The sequence below is a fragment of the Odocoileus virginianus genome, unplaced genomic scaffold, assembly GCF_023699985.2.
Source record: "Odocoileus virginianus isolate 20LAN1187 ecotype Illinois unplaced genomic scaffold, Ovbor_1.2 Unplaced_Contig_38, whole genome shotgun sequence".
In the NCBI taxonomy this organism is placed as follows: domain Eukaryota; kingdom Metazoa; phylum Chordata; class Mammalia; order Artiodactyla; family Cervidae; genus Odocoileus; species Odocoileus virginianus.
Window position 1 is genome coordinate 5,135 of NW_027224355.1, and position 17,309 is coordinate 22,443.

Below are 17,309 nucleotides of genomic sequence, written 5' to 3' on the forward strand. Positions count from 1 at the left end.
ACGCATACTTTGGTGAGCAGAAAAGAGCTGTTCTCATGAAGTTTATGTGACCGAGGAGCTCAAACATCTTGCTGGGTTTTAATCTGCTCAGTCACGTGTTCTGGTGTAGGATACACAATCTGAGATTCATTTTAGTTTTTGAGAGCTGCCTCTGTTGAATGCTGAAGTGTTACAGAAGTGGCCGTAAGCTTGAAATACTAAATTCCCTCTTTGTTGACTTTTACGCTTTAGTGATTATCTTAGGTCTTATGTTTTCTGTCTTTTTACCCCAGGACTGACAGATCTCAAAAAGATTGAGTTGGAATTTCAATTACGAACAAATTTGACAGTTACCAGAAACGAAAGGCTAAGGAGACAGAAAATCCTGTGCTTAGTACCTGATTTGTAGGTCTCACAGGATTTATTATTCTTAGCCCACATGCTGTCCCTTCCACTCATTTTAAAAGTGATGCACCCCATCTTGCTTTGCTGTCCATAAATTTCAGAAGAAAAGAACATGAGATCTGAAAGGCATTTGATTAACTCTCCAAAGATGAAATGTGTTAAATAGCTAGGTGGCTGGTTAAGGGTTTTTTCCTTGCCATTTCCCTTTTAATGCATAGGTTTTTATCACTGCTTTTTAAATTTAATAGAAACGTTTACATTAACAGCTTTTACTGAGTGGTACATCCTAAGTATTGGGGTACATGGATCATAGTACACACATTTCCTTTTCTTCACATCTGATTCATTCAGCAAACATTTCTTGAGCAAGTTTGAGCGCTTTTTCCAATAGAAAACTACCAACAGGTGGAAATAGGATGCACTGCTTAAGATCTGGCCTCCACTCCAAAAACCTTGTAGTCTAGCTGATGAGACAAAATTTAACTATGTGAGAAGTTAAGAGTGGACTATTTAAATCATGATTGAAAAACAACACATAGAAGACCAGTTGCTTTTCACTCCTCCTAACATTTGATATCAGCAACAGTCCAGGCTCCTCTTACACTCTGTGAGCTGGAGGTGTTTGTGCATTTCTTAGCCCTTTGTGCTACTTCTAATCTGTTTGTTGCCCAGAGAGCTGTTTTCCTGTCTTGTACTGTTGTTTCACCCCATTGGGTCATGGTGCTGTTTTCTAGGTCCAAGAATACCGTGAAGCCCTGGAGGGGATACTGATCAGAGGCAAGAACGGGGTCCACTTGTTGCCCGAACTCTATGCCATCCCGCCTGACAAGGTAACCATGTACTTGATTATCTAGAAGGAAGCGAGTTGGGCTTGGCCATTTGGTATTTTTCATTCCTCTTTCAGACCTAACACTTTTTCTCCAGAAGTGGTTTCTTGAGTCTTGGGTAGCATTGCTGTTTATCACAGAAGTTACGGATTTGGAGCCATGCTTGACCTGGAGGTTGCCCAAGGGAGGTGTTAGTTGAGGACCTTCAGAGGGTACCTGTCCCTCTTCCAAGCTCAAGACCAAGCAGGCCCTAAAATCACAGAACACTGTTGGGCACCATATTGTTACACATTTCCGTGGAAAAAGAAACCAGACAGAATCTCCCTGGGAGAGAGGGAGAGATGTATAGGCATACCTTGCTTTACTGCCACTTTGCAGGTAACTTTGCTTTTTTTTTCTCACTTTTACAAATTGAAGGTTTGTGGCAAGCCTTCATTGAGTTTTTTCCAATAGTATTTGTTCATTTCATGTCTCTGTCACATTTTGGTAATTCCCACGTTTCAAACTTTTTCATTATTTGTTATGGTGATGTGTGATCAGTGATCTTTAATGTTACTACTCGTGAACTTGATGAAGGTTCAGGTGATGGTTAGTATTTTTTAGCAGTAAAGTATTTTTAAGATAGGTACATTTCTTTTAGACATAATGCTGTTGTACACTTAATAGATTACAGTATGTGAAAGTGTTAAGTCGCTCAGTCATGTCCGACTCTTTGTGACCCCATGGACTATAGCCTGCCAGGCTCCTCAGTCCATGGAATTCTCCAGGCAAGAATACTGAAATGGGTTGCCATTCCCTTCTCCAGGGGATTTTCCCAACCCAGGATCAAACCCAGGTCTTCTGCATTGCAGATGGATTCTTTACCATCTGAGCCACCAAGACAGACCTTGGTATATGGTGGTATAGTGTGAACATAATTTTTTATGCAGTGGGTAACCAAAAATTTCGTGTGACTCCATTTATATTCATTTTATTGCAGTGGTTTGGAACAGAGGTCTGCCTGTACAGGGGTAGTTCAGAATCTTCCTTTCAGTCACACAGTTCCTGTGCTAGAGCTTGAGTGATCACTTAGAAGCCATTCTGTATCAGGAAGAGAGAAACTGGCCAGTTCCAGGAAGATGCCCAAAGGTAGTTTAGTTCTATTCACTTTCCTAAATTGGGTCATGATGGATCAATATATCTTAATGGGAAGATTTCCCTCTACATATCTCATGTTAAGCAGAGAAGAATCCTCATTTCAAGGCTTATTCTCTTTTGAATGTTCCTCTTGCTTTAAAGCTTCATTAAGACATTTCAGGGCAGAAGAGACTTCAGAGAGCAAGGTTCCTCCCCCAGCTGACAGGGCCTGCACTGGAGTGTAACCCTGTGGTCACATAGCAGCTTGGGTCTAGGAGTTTGTGGTTGAATCAGGCCCACAAGCACATGGTCAGGGGACTAGTAAAGGCCTTGGAAATTATCTGCCTCAGTTCAAAGAGGCTGTGGAATCTGTCAGAGCTCAGACAGCACTGGGCTCTGCTTGGAATTAGACCCCAGTTCAGGGCCTCCTGACAACCGCACCCTGCTTCCCAATGCGTGGTGCATTTTCAGGGGGATGGAGAGTCCATCATTGTACAGATCAAACCATGGAGCATGCAGGGGCTGTTTTCTTTCTGAGTGTTCAAGGCCTAGATTTCCTGCAAATGTATTCATTTGATTATGTGTGATGTGGTTGTGTTGTTGGGGGTCTGGGTGCAGCTGACAGTGGGGGCTGGGTAGTTATTTCCTAGCAATTGTATGTTCAGGTTGCCCCTTTTCCAGTACTGAGGTACTTGACAAGACTAAATTAGTCATGGGAGGTAATTTGGAACCTGGAAGCAGAGCAAGGGAAACTGAATAGCTTCAAGGGTATTTTACCTGTTTTATGGTAGAGAATAACCATCCATCCGTGTTCCACTAAAAGGTACATTTCCTGACTGTAGTAAATGCTAGGTGTTACATGCTTTTCTTTCTGGTGAATATTAACAGTTCTGGCTGCAGGGTGTAAAGGGTTACTCTGCAACTTTTTCTCATCTGACTTCCATGCTTGTACTTGTCATTTCAGCGTCCTCATTTAATCCAGTGTATTTACATATCAGCTAGGCACTGATTTTGAATATTCTTTTGAGCACAGTTTGTATTGGTTGCTTCCAGAGGACAGCTGGGAAGGTTCACCCATCCCATCAGTAATATGGAGAGACTGCTACAGACAGGGCCACCCAGACCCCTATGGCACCTTTGTGCAGATTAGAAAAAGGGCCTCATTCTTGGAGCAGCCACAGCCCTGGGCCAAGGCAACATCTGGTCTGGGTTCCAGCATCGCTCATTTCCACAGCTGGACATACATCTGCAAGGCACCACCGACCAACGGGTCCTCCATTGGACAGCTTGAGACTCAGGCAAGCGTGCGCAGCAGACGTGCTTGGAGCAGCTGCCCTGGGTCGGAAGCACACTACGTACTGGGGCACAGAGGGGTCATGATGCCAGCTCTCCCTCTGCCAGCTTGCAAGCTAGGGAGGTGGGAGGAGCAAGTACACGGTCTGAGGGCAGATACCAGAGTGCCGTGCTGGCGACAAAGGCTTGATGCATTAGAGGACCTGCAAGCTGATGGAAGGACTGAAGTGGAGAGAGGGAGACACGGGGAGGCAGGAGCTAGCTGAAGGTGGAAGAAGGGCAGAACTGAGCTGTCTTCTGTTCTTTGCATCGACCTGTTCCCATTCCAGATCTGTGCAGTCTTTCTTAACACTACTTACATTTCAAAAAGTTTTAACCTATCATCTTACTGTAAAAGTAATCCTGCAAACTGCAGAACATTCAACATTCTATAGAAAGAAAATATTTCTCTCTAATCTTACACTGCAATGTTTTGGAGAATCTCCCTCCAATTTTTATCCTATTTGATTACTCGTAACATTTAATTTTGTTCGGTTGACAAGCTTAAGTTTGTCTTAGTTTCCTACAGCAAATTTTTTAAAATTTACCGAATATATTCACATGGGCTTCCCTGATAGCTCAGTTGGTAAAGAATCTGCCTGCAATGCAGGAGACCCCAGTTCAATTCCTGGGTTGGGAAGATCCACTGGAAAAGGGATAGGCTACCCACTCCAGTGTTCTTGGGCTTCCCTGGTGGCTCAGCTGGTAAAGAATCCACCTGCAATGTGGGAGACCTGGGTTTAATCCCTGGGTTGGGAAGATCCCCTGGAGAAGGGAAAAGCTACCCACTCCAGTATTCTTGGGCTTCCCTGGTGGCTCAGATGGTAAAGAATCCGCCTGCAGTGCAGGATACCCTGGTTCCATTGTCCATTCCTGGGTTGGGAAGATCCCCTGGAGAAGGGAAAGGCTACTCACTCCAGTATTCTGGCCTGGAGAATTCCATGGACTGTGTAGTCCATGGGGTTGCAAAGAGTTGGACACAACTGAGCAACTTTCACTTTCAGTTTCATATTAACATCACTGATGTTATTAATCCACAAGCAGAGAATAACTTGCCTAATGATGTGAGTTTTTCCTTTGGAGGAAGATGTGTTTTCTGTTTCCTTCAACTGGTTTATGTTTTCTGGAGAAGGAAATTCTCCAACCCCCAACCAACGAACATTGTAATGATCAAAGACCCAAAGGTTAGCATGGACTTGACAACAGAGAAGGTTGCAGACTGACTTTAACAACATGTAGCCAGCACTGCCTGTCAGCGAGAACTGTAGCTTGTATTAATGAGTCAAAAGCCCCCAATGGATTCAGCATTTTGAGTCCCTGATGGAAAATGAGTGATCTAAAAAGACCCTGATGCTGGGAAAGATTGAAGGCGGGAGGAGAAGGGGACGACAGAGGATGAGATGGTTGGATGGCATCACCGACTCGATGGACATGAGTTTGAGCAAGCTCTGGGAGTTGGTGATGGACAGGGAAGCCTGGCGTGCTGCAGTCCATGGGGTTGCAAAGAGTTGGACACGATTGACTAAGCTGAATAGTATAATTGTTTTTCCTCAATAAATAGCGCCACCTTCTGGTAATTTTCTTGCATAGGCACACAGAGTTCCTGAACACCTGAGGAGAGCAAGATAGAAAGCTGACATAGCGTCCAGAACTACACTGCGATGGCTGTTGGCTGATGTTTTAGATTATTGTGCCCATAATACAGCCAAACATACCATGAGATCTGAAATTTCTTGTCGTCCAGAGCTGTGCTTAAAGAAGGCAGGCCTGACTTCCAGAGTCTCTCTGTCTTTTGCCATCAGTGTGCTTGTGCGCAGAGCATTGCTGGAACCAGGCCTGGGCTGGAGTCCCACCTCTGCTGCTTTTAGCCACGTGGCCCCCACGGGGCCTCAGTTTTCCTGGCCTCCCTGTCCCAGCTCTTGCACAGAATTAGTCTGGAGGATCAAATGAGTGGCACTTTTAAATCCTCTGTGCGCTCCCCATGTACAGTGCCACTGGCTGTTTTATCTTCTGATGTTCTGACTTGGGGTTTTCCTCTCTTTGCCAGGTGGATGAAGAGTATAAGAATCCTCACACAGTGGATAGAGTTCCCCTGGGGAAGGTGCCCCATCTGTGGGGTCAGTCCTTGTATATCCTCAGCTCCCTGTTGGCAGAGGTAAGGGACTTGGGGGCTTCACTGCCTGGAATACCATCTGATTGGAAGTTCAAGGGACCCTGGAGGAGCACAGGTGCTCTCTGTTCAGTGTGGCTGTGAATATCCTTTGCATCTTCATGGCCGTAAAGTCAACTGATTGGGGTTGGCTCTGAGGCTGGAGGCCTGGACTTGGGTCCACCCTTACGGTAAACCATTTCAGAGTCACCTGCAAGCCAAGCACTCCCTGTCTCTTCCCCAACACCCCTTCCCGCTAGCATTTCCCATCTGTGGCTAGAACGTGGGTGAGTGGATAGTCAGGAGGAGGTTGGAAACTTCTCAGCCAAAGGTCCACACATGTGTGAGAGACACAGGGTTTGGGAAGCTTCTGAACATGGTCTTGACTCTCCAGTGCTCTCTACAGGAAGGGGCAGTGGCTGGTTTTCTGTAGTGAATTTTGTGTTAGATGGTCCCTCAGGCTATAATACCCCTGCTGCCTCTGACTCATTCCTTCTTATGAAACGTCTTTTTACCCCTAGGCTTAGTTTTAAAAATACAAATCTTTTTGCAACAGTCCTAAGTGTGAGTGCTTTTTATCACTTGGCTCCTCATTCCTGGGAGAATCCTGCTTAGCTGGGTGTCTGGACTCCTGGGGAGGGGTGCAGGGGTGGGGGAAGCCTGGGGAGCAGTGGGTTGGATGTCACTGGAGTTCCTGGTATGTGAGAGAAGACCCAGGTAAAGCTGTCACAGTGCAAGTGGCCCTTAGGTGCTGAGATGGAGTAGTAGTTTCATGGATATGATCATCTCCGCAATGTAATGGACATGTGCTTGGGGGTGGAAGCTGTGTCTTACACTTTTTAAAAAAATTTTTTTTACATTGTAGTGGTTTTTGTCATACATTGACATGAATCAGCCATGGATTTACATGTATTCCCCATCCCAATCCCCCCTCCCACCTCCCTCTCCACCCGATTCCTCTGGGTCTTCCCAGTGCACCAGGCCTGAGCACTTGTCTCATGCATCCAGCCTGGGCTGGTGATCTGTTTCACCCTAGATAATATACATGTTTCGATGTTGTTCTCTCGAAACATCCCACCCTCGCCTTCTCCCACAGAGTCCAAAATTCTGTTCTGTACATCTGTGTCTCTTTTTCTGTTTTGCATATAGGGTTATCGTTACCATCTTTCTAAATTCCATATATATGCGTTAGTATACTGTATTGGTCTTTATCTTTCTGGCTTACTTCACTCTGTATAATGGGCTCCAGTTTCATCCATCTCATTAGAACTGATTCAAATGAATTCTTTTTAATGGCTGAGTAATATTCCATGGTGTATATGTACCACAGCTTCCTCATCCATTCGTCTGCTGATGGGCATCTGGGTTGCTTCCATGTCCTGGCTACTATAAACAGTGCTGCGATGAACATTGGGGTGCACGTGTCTCTTTCAGATCTGGTTTCCTTGGTGTGAATGCCCAGAAGTGGGATTGCTGGGTCATATGGCAGTTCTATTTCCAGCTTTTTAAGAAATCTCCACACTGTTTTCCATAGTGGCTGTACTAATTTGCATTCCCCACCAACAGTGTAAGAGGGTTCCCTTTTCTCCACACCCTCTCCAGCATTTATTGCTTGTAGACTTTTGGATAGCAGCCATCCTGACTGGCATGTAATGGTACCTCATTGTGGTTTTGATTTGCATTTCTCTGATAATGAGTGATGTTGAGCATCTTTTCATGTGTTTGTTAGCCATCTGTATGTCTTCTTTGGAGAAATGTCTGTTGAGTTCTTTGGCCCATTTTTTTATTGGGTTGCTTATTTTTCTGGAATTGAGCTGCAGGAGTTGCTTGTATATTTTTGAGATTAGACCTTTGTCTGTTGCTTTGTTTGCTATTATTTTTCTCCCAATCTGAGGGCTGTCTTTTCACCTTGCTCATAGTTTCCTTTGTTGTACAGAAGCTTTTAAGTTTAATTAGGTCCCATTTGTTTATTTTTGCTTTTATTTCCAATATTCTGGAGGTGGGTCATAGAGGATCCTGCTGTGATTTATGTCAGAGAGTGTTTTGCCTATGTTCTCCTCTAGGAGTTTTATAGTTTCTGGTCTTACATTTAGATCTTTAATCCATTTTGAGTTTATTTTTGTGTATGGTGTTAGAAAGTGTTCTAGTTTCATTCTTTTACAAGTGGTTGACCTGTTTTCCCAGCACCCCTTGTTAAAGAGGTTGTCTTTTTTCCATTGTATATCCTTGCCTCCTTTGTCGAAGATAAGGTGTCCATAGGTTCGTGGATTTATCTCTGGGCTTTCTATTCTGTTCCATTGATCTATATTTCTGTCTTTGTGCCAGTACCATACTGTCTTGATGACTGTAGCTTTGTAGTATAGTCTGAAGTCAGGCAGGTTGATTCCTCCAGTTCCATTCTTCTTTCTCAAGATTGCTTTGGCTATTCGAGGTCTTTTGTATTTCCATACAAATTGTGAAATTATTTGTTCTAGTTCTGTGAAAAATACCGTTGGTAGCTTGATAGGGATTGCATTGAATCTATAGATTGCTTTGGGTAGTATAGCCATTTTGACAATATTGATTCTTCCAATCCATGAACATGGTATGTTTCTCCATCTGTTTGTGTCCTCTTTGATTTCTTTCATCAGTGTTTTATAGTTTTCTATGTATGGGTCTTTTGTTTCTTTAGGTAGATATACTCCTAAGTATTTTATTCTTTTTGTTGCAATGGTGAATGGTATTGTTTCCTTAATTTCTCTTTCTGTTTTCTCATTGTTAGTGTATAGGAATGCAAGGGGTTTCTGTGTGTTAATTTTATATCCTGCAACTTTACTATATTTGTTGATTAGCTCTAGTAATTTTCTGGTAGAGTCTTTAGGGTTTTCTATGTAGAGGATCATGTCATCTGCAAACAGCAAGAGTTTCACTTCTTTTCCTATCTGGATTCCTTTTACTTCTTTTTCTGCTCTGATTGCTGTGGCCAAAACTTCCAAAACTATGTTGAATAGTAGTAGTGAGAGTGGGCACCGTTGTCTTGTTCCTGATTTCAGGGTAATGCTTGCTGTGGGTTTTTCATATATAGCTTTTATTATGTTGAGGTATGTTCCTTCTATTCCTACTTTCTGGAGAGTTTTAATCATAAAAGGATGTTGAATTTTGTCAAAGGCTTTTCCTGCATCTGTTGAGATAATCATATGGTTTTTATCTTTCAATTTGTTAATTTGGTGTATTACATTGGTTGATTTGCGGATATTAAAGAATCCTTGCATTCCTGGGATAAAGCCCACTTGGTCATGATGTATGATTTTTTAATATGTTGTTGGATTCTGTTTGCTAGAATTTTGTTAAGGATTTTTGCATCTATGTTCATCAGTGATATTGGCCTGTAGTTTTCTTTTTTTGTGGCATCCTTGTCTGGTTTTGGTATTAGGGTGATGGTGGCCTCATAGAATGAGTTTGGAAGTTTACCTTCTTCTGCAATTTTCTGGAAGACTTTGAGTAGATAGGTGTCATTCGAATCATAGGAGTCCCAGAAGAAAAAAGACAAAAAGAAAGGCCATGAGAAAATACTCGAGGAGATAATAGCTGAAAACTTCCCTAAAATGGGGAAGGAAATAGCCACCCAAGTCCAAGAAACCCAGAGAGTCCCAAACAGGATAAACCCAAGGCGAAACACCCCAAGACACATATTAATCAAATTAACAAAGATCAAACACAAAGAACAAATATTAAAAGGAGCAAGGGAGAAACAAATAACACACAAAGGGATTCCCATAAGGATAACAGCTGATCTATCAATAGAAACCCTTCAGGCCAGAAGGGAATGGCAGGACATACTTCAAGTAATGAAAGAGAATATCCTACAACCTAGGTTACTGTACCCAGCAAGGATCTCATTCAGATATGAAGGAGAATTCAAAAGCTTTACAGACAAGCAAAAGCTGAGAGAATTCAGCACCACCAAACCAGCTCTTCAACAAATGCTAAAGGATCTTCTCTAGACAGGAAACACAGAAAGGTTGTATAAATGCGAACCCAAAACAACAAAGTAAATGGCAACAGGACCATACCTATCAATAATTACCTTAAATGTAAATGGGTTGAATGCCCCAACCAAAAGACAAAGGCTGGCTGAATGGATACAAAAGCAAGACCCCTATATATGCTGTCTACAAGAGACCCACCTCAAAACAAGGGACACATACAGACTAAAAGTGAAGGGCTGGAAAAAAATATTTCACGCAAATGGAGACCAAAAGAAAGCAGGAGTCGCAATACTCATATCAGATAAAATAGACTTTAAAATAAAGGCTGTGAAAAGAGACAAAGAAGGACACTACATAATGATCAAAGGATCAATCCAAGAAGAAGATATAACAATTATATATGCACCCAACATAGGAGCACCACAATATGTAAGGCAAATGCTAACGAGTATGAAAGAGGAAATTAATAGTAACACAATAATAGTGGGAGACTTTAATACCCCACTCACAACTATGGATAGATCAACTAAACAGAAAATTAACAAAGAAACACAAACTTTAAATGACACAATGGACCAGCTAGACCTAATTGATATCTATAGGACATTTCACCCCAAAACAATCAACTTCACCTTTTTCTCAAGTGCACACAGAACCTTCTCCAGAATAGATCACATCCTGGGCCATAAATCTAGCCTTGGTAAATTAAAAAAAATTGAAATCATTCCAGTCATCTTTTCTGACCACAGTGCAGTAAGATTAGATCTCAATTACAGGAAAAAAATTATTAAAAATTCAAACATATGGAGGCTAAACAACACGCTTCTGAATAACCAACAAATCATGGAAGAAATCAAAAAAGAAATCAAAATATGCATAGAAATGAATGAAAATGATAACACAACAACCCAAAACCTATGGGACACTGTAAAAGCAGTGCTAAGGGGAAGATTCATAGCATTACAGGCCTACCTCAAGAAACAAGAAAAAAGTCAAATAAATAACCTAACTCTACACCTAAAGAAACTAGAGGAAGAAGAAATGAAGAACCCCAGGGTTAGTAGAAGGAAAGAAATCTTAAAAATTAGGGCAGAAATAAATGCAAAAGAAACAAAAGAGACCATAGCACAAATCAACAAAGCTTAAAAGCTGGTTTTTTTAAAAAATAAAATTGACAAACCGTTAGCAAGACTCATTAAGAAACAAAGGGAGAAGAACCAAATTAACAAAATTAGAAATGAAAATGGAGAGATCATGACAGACAACACTGAAATACAAAGGATCATAAGAGACTACTACCAGCAGCTCTATGCCAATAAAATGGACAACTTGGAAGAAATGGACAAATTCTTAGAAAAGTATAACTTTCCAAAACTGAACCAGAAAGAAATAGAAGATCTTAACAGACCCATCACAAGCAAGGAAATCGAAACTGTAATCAGAAATCTTCCAGGAAACAAAAGCCCAGGACCAGATGGCTTCACAGCTGAATTCTACCAAAAATTTAGAGAAGAGCTAACACTTTTTTCTTTATGAGTAGGAAAAATTCATATATCTCCTTTGGAAAGCCAACCCTGCCTCTGACCACCTCTGTAACCTTGGGCAGGTCTCTTAACTTCACTCTCTTTATCTTTATTTATTTACTTTTTAAATGTTGTATAACTTTTGCTTAAATGTAGTTTTTTGTTTGTTTGTTTTAGTTTCCTCATCTTTAGAGTGAAGAGGTTGGGTTTGATCATCTCTAATATGGTCCAGCTCTGATTTCTGTATCAGTGAGGTCGGGAACAAATCCCTCTGCTTTTGTTTCCTCCTCCCAGAGTGAAGGCCCTCATGTAGGCCCTGCATGAGGTCCACCTTGTCCTCAGGACTCCCAGAACACCTTGGTCCCCTGTCTTAGGGTACCTGTCATTCATAGGTCGTGTGAGGAGAGCCACATTCAGAGAGTACTGTGCCAGCAGGGAGGGGAGTTTTTTTGTTTCAGGACAGTCAGCTCTGGGCCAAGTCCTCACTCTGCCCCTCATCCTGAGCTCAGTGCCTTGGTTTCCCAGTTTCTCACTGCATTGGTTTCTCAGGCCAAAACACCCAGTAAGGTGGCATGAATGGTGGTGCCTACCTGTTAGGAGGACTGTGTGGCAGTGCGTGTACAGAGCTCAGCACTGTACCTGGTGCGGAGTGAGGATCAGGGAGCACAAGTTACCCTTATTCTTCACACTCACACAAGGTTGGTGTGTTTGACTAGCCCTGGAGAGCTGGCTGCTGTAAACACGATAGAGTGCCTTCTAAATGCTATAATGTACAATATGTTCAAGAAAAGCAATTGCTTTGGAAAAATATAAAGGACTAAAATACTGAAAATCTTGAGCCTCCAGATATTTTATTTCCAAAGTTAGGTTTAAGGTGAACTTTTATCAGTGTATCATGGCGTTAATGCTCCTATTTTCCTAGGGATTCCTTGCCGCTGGTGAAATTGATCCCTTGAACAGAAGATTTTCCACTTCAGTCAAACCTGATGTCGTCGTACAAGGTTTGTGAGTGTGTTTCCTATTCATATTTAACTTTGTAAAACCAATGTGATTTTTACAGCACATTTAATTTTTTTAAAGACTGTGTATGGATATACTTTAGCATATATCAATTCTGTGAAGTACGTTCTATAACTCAGCAGCTCCTAATCTCAGAGTTGGTTTCTAGCTAGCAGTTTTCTTGAATCTAAACCTTGATTGCAACTGGGGCACAAGTGATTCATTGGGCATCATTTTTTATAACTGCTGTCCTTTAAAAAGTAGAATATGACCTTGCTGAAAACTCAAAACCCAGGTGAGAGTTCACTCATTCATCCCTTGGAGGTCTGACTTCTTTCCAGAGCCGCTGGTCCATGTTCTCACCTGCCTCCCCTCCTCTCCAGCTGGCACTTCCACAGAAGTACAGGGCCAGCCCGACCACTGCTGCAGTGCTGGCTCTGACCACCCCGTGACTTCCCCTCTCTGTGCCTCAGGCTCTCACGACCGGTGCTGTCTCCCTACTCTCCCCCCCAGGAGGGACTCCTCAGGAGTGCACACGCCTCAGAGAGCTACATCTACACCAGCTAGTATCAGCGCGTCATGTCTATTGTACACTGTACATTTCTTAAGGACAGTAGCCTTATTTTTGTAGCTTCTGTGTTGCTTGATACACACACACTCAATATAGCAAAAGCAATTATTGAGAAAATGAAAGGGAACCCTGTCTGTGGCCACGGACGCATTTCACTGCGCTTGCCTGGGTTACAGCAGAGGTCGTGTGCAGGTCATCACCGGTCACTGCTGTGTCCCAGGCCTGCCAAGACACGCCCAACCATCACAGCATCCTGACGAGGTAGAAACTGTGATGATCATTGTTATCATCCCCCTCTTACACATGAGGAACCCACAGCTGACCCCACCGTCTCTGCCTGTCACTGGAGCACATGCTGCCAAGTGATCCCTTCAGTCCACAAGGCTGCTCTTCCAATTGTGGGCTGGAACAGCTTGACGGAGCCTGAGCACCTTTTTTTTTTTTTTTTTTAATGCAACAGAAGAAAACAGAGTAGAAAATATCAGAGATTGTGGCCTGGAGGAACAGGAAGTCCAGTCTCAGAAACTTCTCTGCGTGCAGCTCTGTCATATCAGCAGGCTCACAGGTCTCCTCTGAAAGAGTCATTCCCACACAGTGACCGCTGTGTGGCTCTGATCCGTGTGGACCTCTGCATGGTGTTGGAAGCTTCCAGAGAGACAGATGTGAAGGGCAGCTGCTGGCCCACTCCTGCGTGACCAATGTCCCCATGCTGGGGCCCAGGGCTTACCTTCCCATCTCTGCTCGGCTGTAACTGCAGGTTCCCCTCAGGGCCTTGTTGTGAGGCTCAGATGAGGTTGTGGGTATTAACATACTTTGGAGAAGTCTCATGTGCTATATAAATACAAGGTCTCAGCCGCATTTGTAGGTATCATAGCTTCAGGAGTTGCTGGCCTCAGGGTTCAGTGGTAGGGCTCAGGGGGCTACATCAGCAGTAAAGAAGTCTTTCCTCTGGCCTCAGCACCGCCCCAAGCTGCTCCAGTTCCTGGCAGGCTCCTCGCAGCTGAACCCGGCAGCGGCTACTCTCTGTATGGCCAGAGCTCCCTTTCTCTAGCCCTTTCCCTGACACTCCCTCCCTTTGTCAATGTATGGTCCCTTCTCTTAAAAGCCAGCAGTACTGGTACAGCAGGAATGGGGGCCTGAGCCCACCTGAAACCCCACATCCCAGGCATCCCAGAAAGCCAGATGCCTAGCCTTACTCCCTGGAGATGGGCCCCAGCCCGGCCCATTGGGGTGTGCGATCCACCTCTGGGGTGGCTCTTGCCCACCAGCGAGGTCCGTGTGCTCTGCTTCCTGGTGGGCCAGGCTGCCCCACTACCACCAGCCCACTGCTAGGTCCACCCTTCCTTCTCTCCTGAGTGTATAAAGCTCATCCCCATCAGTCAGAGAGGCAGGACATCACTTGAGATTGGTAACTTGGCTTGTGACCTGTTGTAAGCCATTTCTACAGGTCTCAGACTGTCTTGTACATTGAGGGCACTTGTTAAATATACATTGTAGGTGTTGAAGGGAGATGAGGCCAGAGAGAACTGGGAAGAGCGACAGGACAAGTGCTGTCCATTTCAAAACCTCCCAGCCTGTGGCAAGCCTGCTGATGTGTATATGACAGATCAGAGACAGGAGCAGACAACAGCAAGTGTCTGTGAGGGGACAACGGCCACCATCTAATGCAGGCACTACGTTCTTGTTCACAGTGACTGTTCTGGCAGAAAACAACCACATTAAGGAGCTGCTGAGGAAACATGGGGTCAACGTTCAGAGTATCACTGACATTCATCCAATCCGAGTCCAGCCAGGCCGCATCCTTAGTCACATATATGCCAAGCTTGGTAGGTTTGGGGAAATAGCAAGTGTTTTGGGGAGGTTGCATCTTGGTTCTAGGTTTGAGGTCTGGAGGAGACTGTGGTATGTGTAAATTCTAAAGAGTTGGGCGAAGCACCAAAGTAGATGGTTTGATTGTTTGATGTGAAGAGGAATGACTGGATAAGCACATTCTTCTCATGTCTGTTCAGGAGATGTCACCACAGGTGGCCAGTGATTTGTCAGATATGTGGTAAAATAAGGAGCCATCTTTGGAAATTCACAACTGAAGCAGTCATTTGCATCTTGATAATGTTTCTAAATTTTTTCCATGGTCTAAAAAATGCTCATTTACCCATTAAAATGGGAGGCGTGTTCTCTTTATCTCAAATCTGACAGTTTAGGATCGTGGTTCCATACTAAATAAATAAAAAGTAAACAATAAACTCCTCTTAATAGTTTTATTCCATATAGATGTTTTACTGGGTGGTGTTCTTATATATGCATGAAAAGAAGGGAGTGGGATTCTTTTCTTAATTCATCCTTGTCCCAAAGAAGGATAACAGTATTGGAAAAACCAAACCCTAGAGTGAGTTATTTAACATATCAATAAGTTCAGGCTTAGGCAGAATCACTTGGATTAGATGTCACTGTGCCTACTCTAACTTGAATTTCTCTTTTACTTTCTACATAGGACGGAATAAGAATATGAGATTGAGTGGGCGACCGTATCGGCACATTGGTGTCCTTGGGACATCTAAACTATATGTGATTAGGAACCAGATCTTTACTTTCACGCCCCAGGTGAGAAGAGCAGGCCAGTAGCAAAGCAACAAGCATTTGTTTATTAAGCTCTCTTTTTCTCTCTGGCGAGCTACTTTGAATGCAGCAGGGTGTGCATGCAAGTGTTCAAATACAGACAAAGGATGACATCCAAGACCTAATACAGTCATTTACTCATGGTAGGTGCTCAGTAAATGCTGCTTAGCTCTGAGTATGCCATCACTTCCAGTATGAAATGCACACACTTTACAAATTGGCTAGTGCATGGTACTTAGAGCCCTCATGCCCCTAACACTCTCTCAGCTTGTCAGCAGGGTCTGTCAGTGGACTCCCACACGGGGAGTCTGAGTTTTCAGGCCCCAGCTCCCTTGATGAGATTCTGAATACACTGCTTATGGGTCTTTTCTTTAGAGTTGTTGTTTCCAAAGGAAACTAGCCCTGTGGAATGCAGATGAAGCCTTTTTCATCCATTCAGCAGCTAGAAAGGCCAACTGAGAGATCAGTTTGTTAGCAGGAGGCACAGCCCCCCAACTGCTTGGGCACATAGTTGGCCATGGGCTCATGGGTCAGTCACCTCAAGTTGCTCTTTCTCATCCAGCCTGTGCTGCTTGCTCAAATCTTGGGAGTTATTTCCCTTCATAATGAATTTTATACCAGAGCGGAGTGTGTATGGGTCCAGAGGCCAGGGCAGCAGTATGATTTTCCTGGACACAACACAACAGTGCCCATAGTTCACATTAACCAGGCCGTCAGTCAGGTAAACAGTCTCCATGTCTCACCTGCTTTCATTGGCCCCACTAGGAAAGCATCTCTGAGCTCAGCAGCCCTGGACTGCAACTGGAATTAAGGAGTTACTGATTTCCTTTCAGGGACAGCACTTGCTGGGCTAGGTCCTTAAATCCCCATGTGAGGAGCCATAAATAGACCTAGCCGAGTGCCCTTTCCTCCCATGCTTAGCACTAATGGAGCCCTAGCTCCAGGCTGGGGCAGATCAATGGGTGTGGTCACAAGGAAAGCCCCACGATGGAACCAGGGTTGAGTCTCTTCTCTGGAAACAAAATCCAAAGATTAGTGCTGCAATGAATGACAGCTGAGGTGGTGTGGAGGGGAAGGCAGGACAGTGGTGAACCTGGCCTGTTGTGACTTGCAGTTCACTGACCAGCATCACTTCTACCTGGCCCTGGACAATGAGATGATCGTGGAGATGCTGAGGATTGAGCTGGCCTACCTGTGCACCTGCTGGCGGATGACGGGCAGACCCACGCTAACCTTCCCCATCACACATACCATGCTCAGTAAGTCCATGAACGTGATCTGCCCTGACTCATGTCCCCTAGGTAGTCTTTAATCTTTGCCAAATGTTTAAAATGAGTCCCATGGACAGAGCTAGGTACCAAAGAGGGTTCTGAGCAGTTAGGTTTCTGAGGTTGGGAATCTCCTACGCTATATATATTTTAATTGGTTGGTGTTAATGAACACGTTTTAGTACATACCCAAACAAAGTATTCCCAGATGAAGTGAACTAATTCATCTGTTTTTTTTTTCTTTTTAGCAAATGATGGCTCAGATATTCATTCTGCCGTTCTTGCTACAATTCGCAAACTAGAGGATGGATATTTTGGAGGAGCTAGGTAATTTGTGATTTTTTTCTAGAATAGTAACATTGACCTTTCTTAAAGCCTTTTACTGCCCTTCCCCTATTTTCCATATCCACTGCTGAACATAGAAGTGTGGAGCTTTAGAGTAAAAAGGAAGTTAAAATATCTAATCCGGTCACCCATATGAAACTGGAATTATCTCTAAGCAGTATTTGGTGGGTGTTTGTGAAGCTTTTATGGGCACCAGGAGGCCTGGAGCATA

At 43.7% G+C, this 17,309-nt stretch overlaps 1 protein-coding gene across 1 annotated transcript in view; it reads left to right on the forward strand.

Annotated features, from left to right (window-relative positions):
- Positions 1 to 1,118: 1,118 nt before the first annotated feature.
- PHKA2 (phosphorylase kinase regulatory subunit alpha 2) overlaps positions 1,119 to 17,309 on the forward strand; it is a gene marked incomplete at its 5' end in the record, with an annotated part of 44,240 nt that continues 28,049 nt past the window's right edge. Inside the window, 7 exons of the mRNA XM_070464637.1 lie at positions 1,119 to 1,214; positions 5,707 to 5,814; positions 12,222 to 12,300; positions 14,561 to 14,695; positions 15,361 to 15,470; positions 16,600 to 16,744; positions 17,002 to 17,080. Of these exons, the coding sequence (XP_070320738.1) occupies positions 1,119 to 1,214; positions 5,707 to 5,814; positions 12,222 to 12,300; positions 14,561 to 14,695; positions 15,361 to 15,470; positions 16,600 to 16,744; positions 17,002 to 17,080 (752 nt within the window). The remainder of the gene's footprint in view (positions 1,215 to 5,706; positions 5,815 to 12,221; positions 12,301 to 14,560; positions 14,696 to 15,360; positions 15,471 to 16,599; positions 16,745 to 17,001; positions 17,081 to 17,309) is intronic.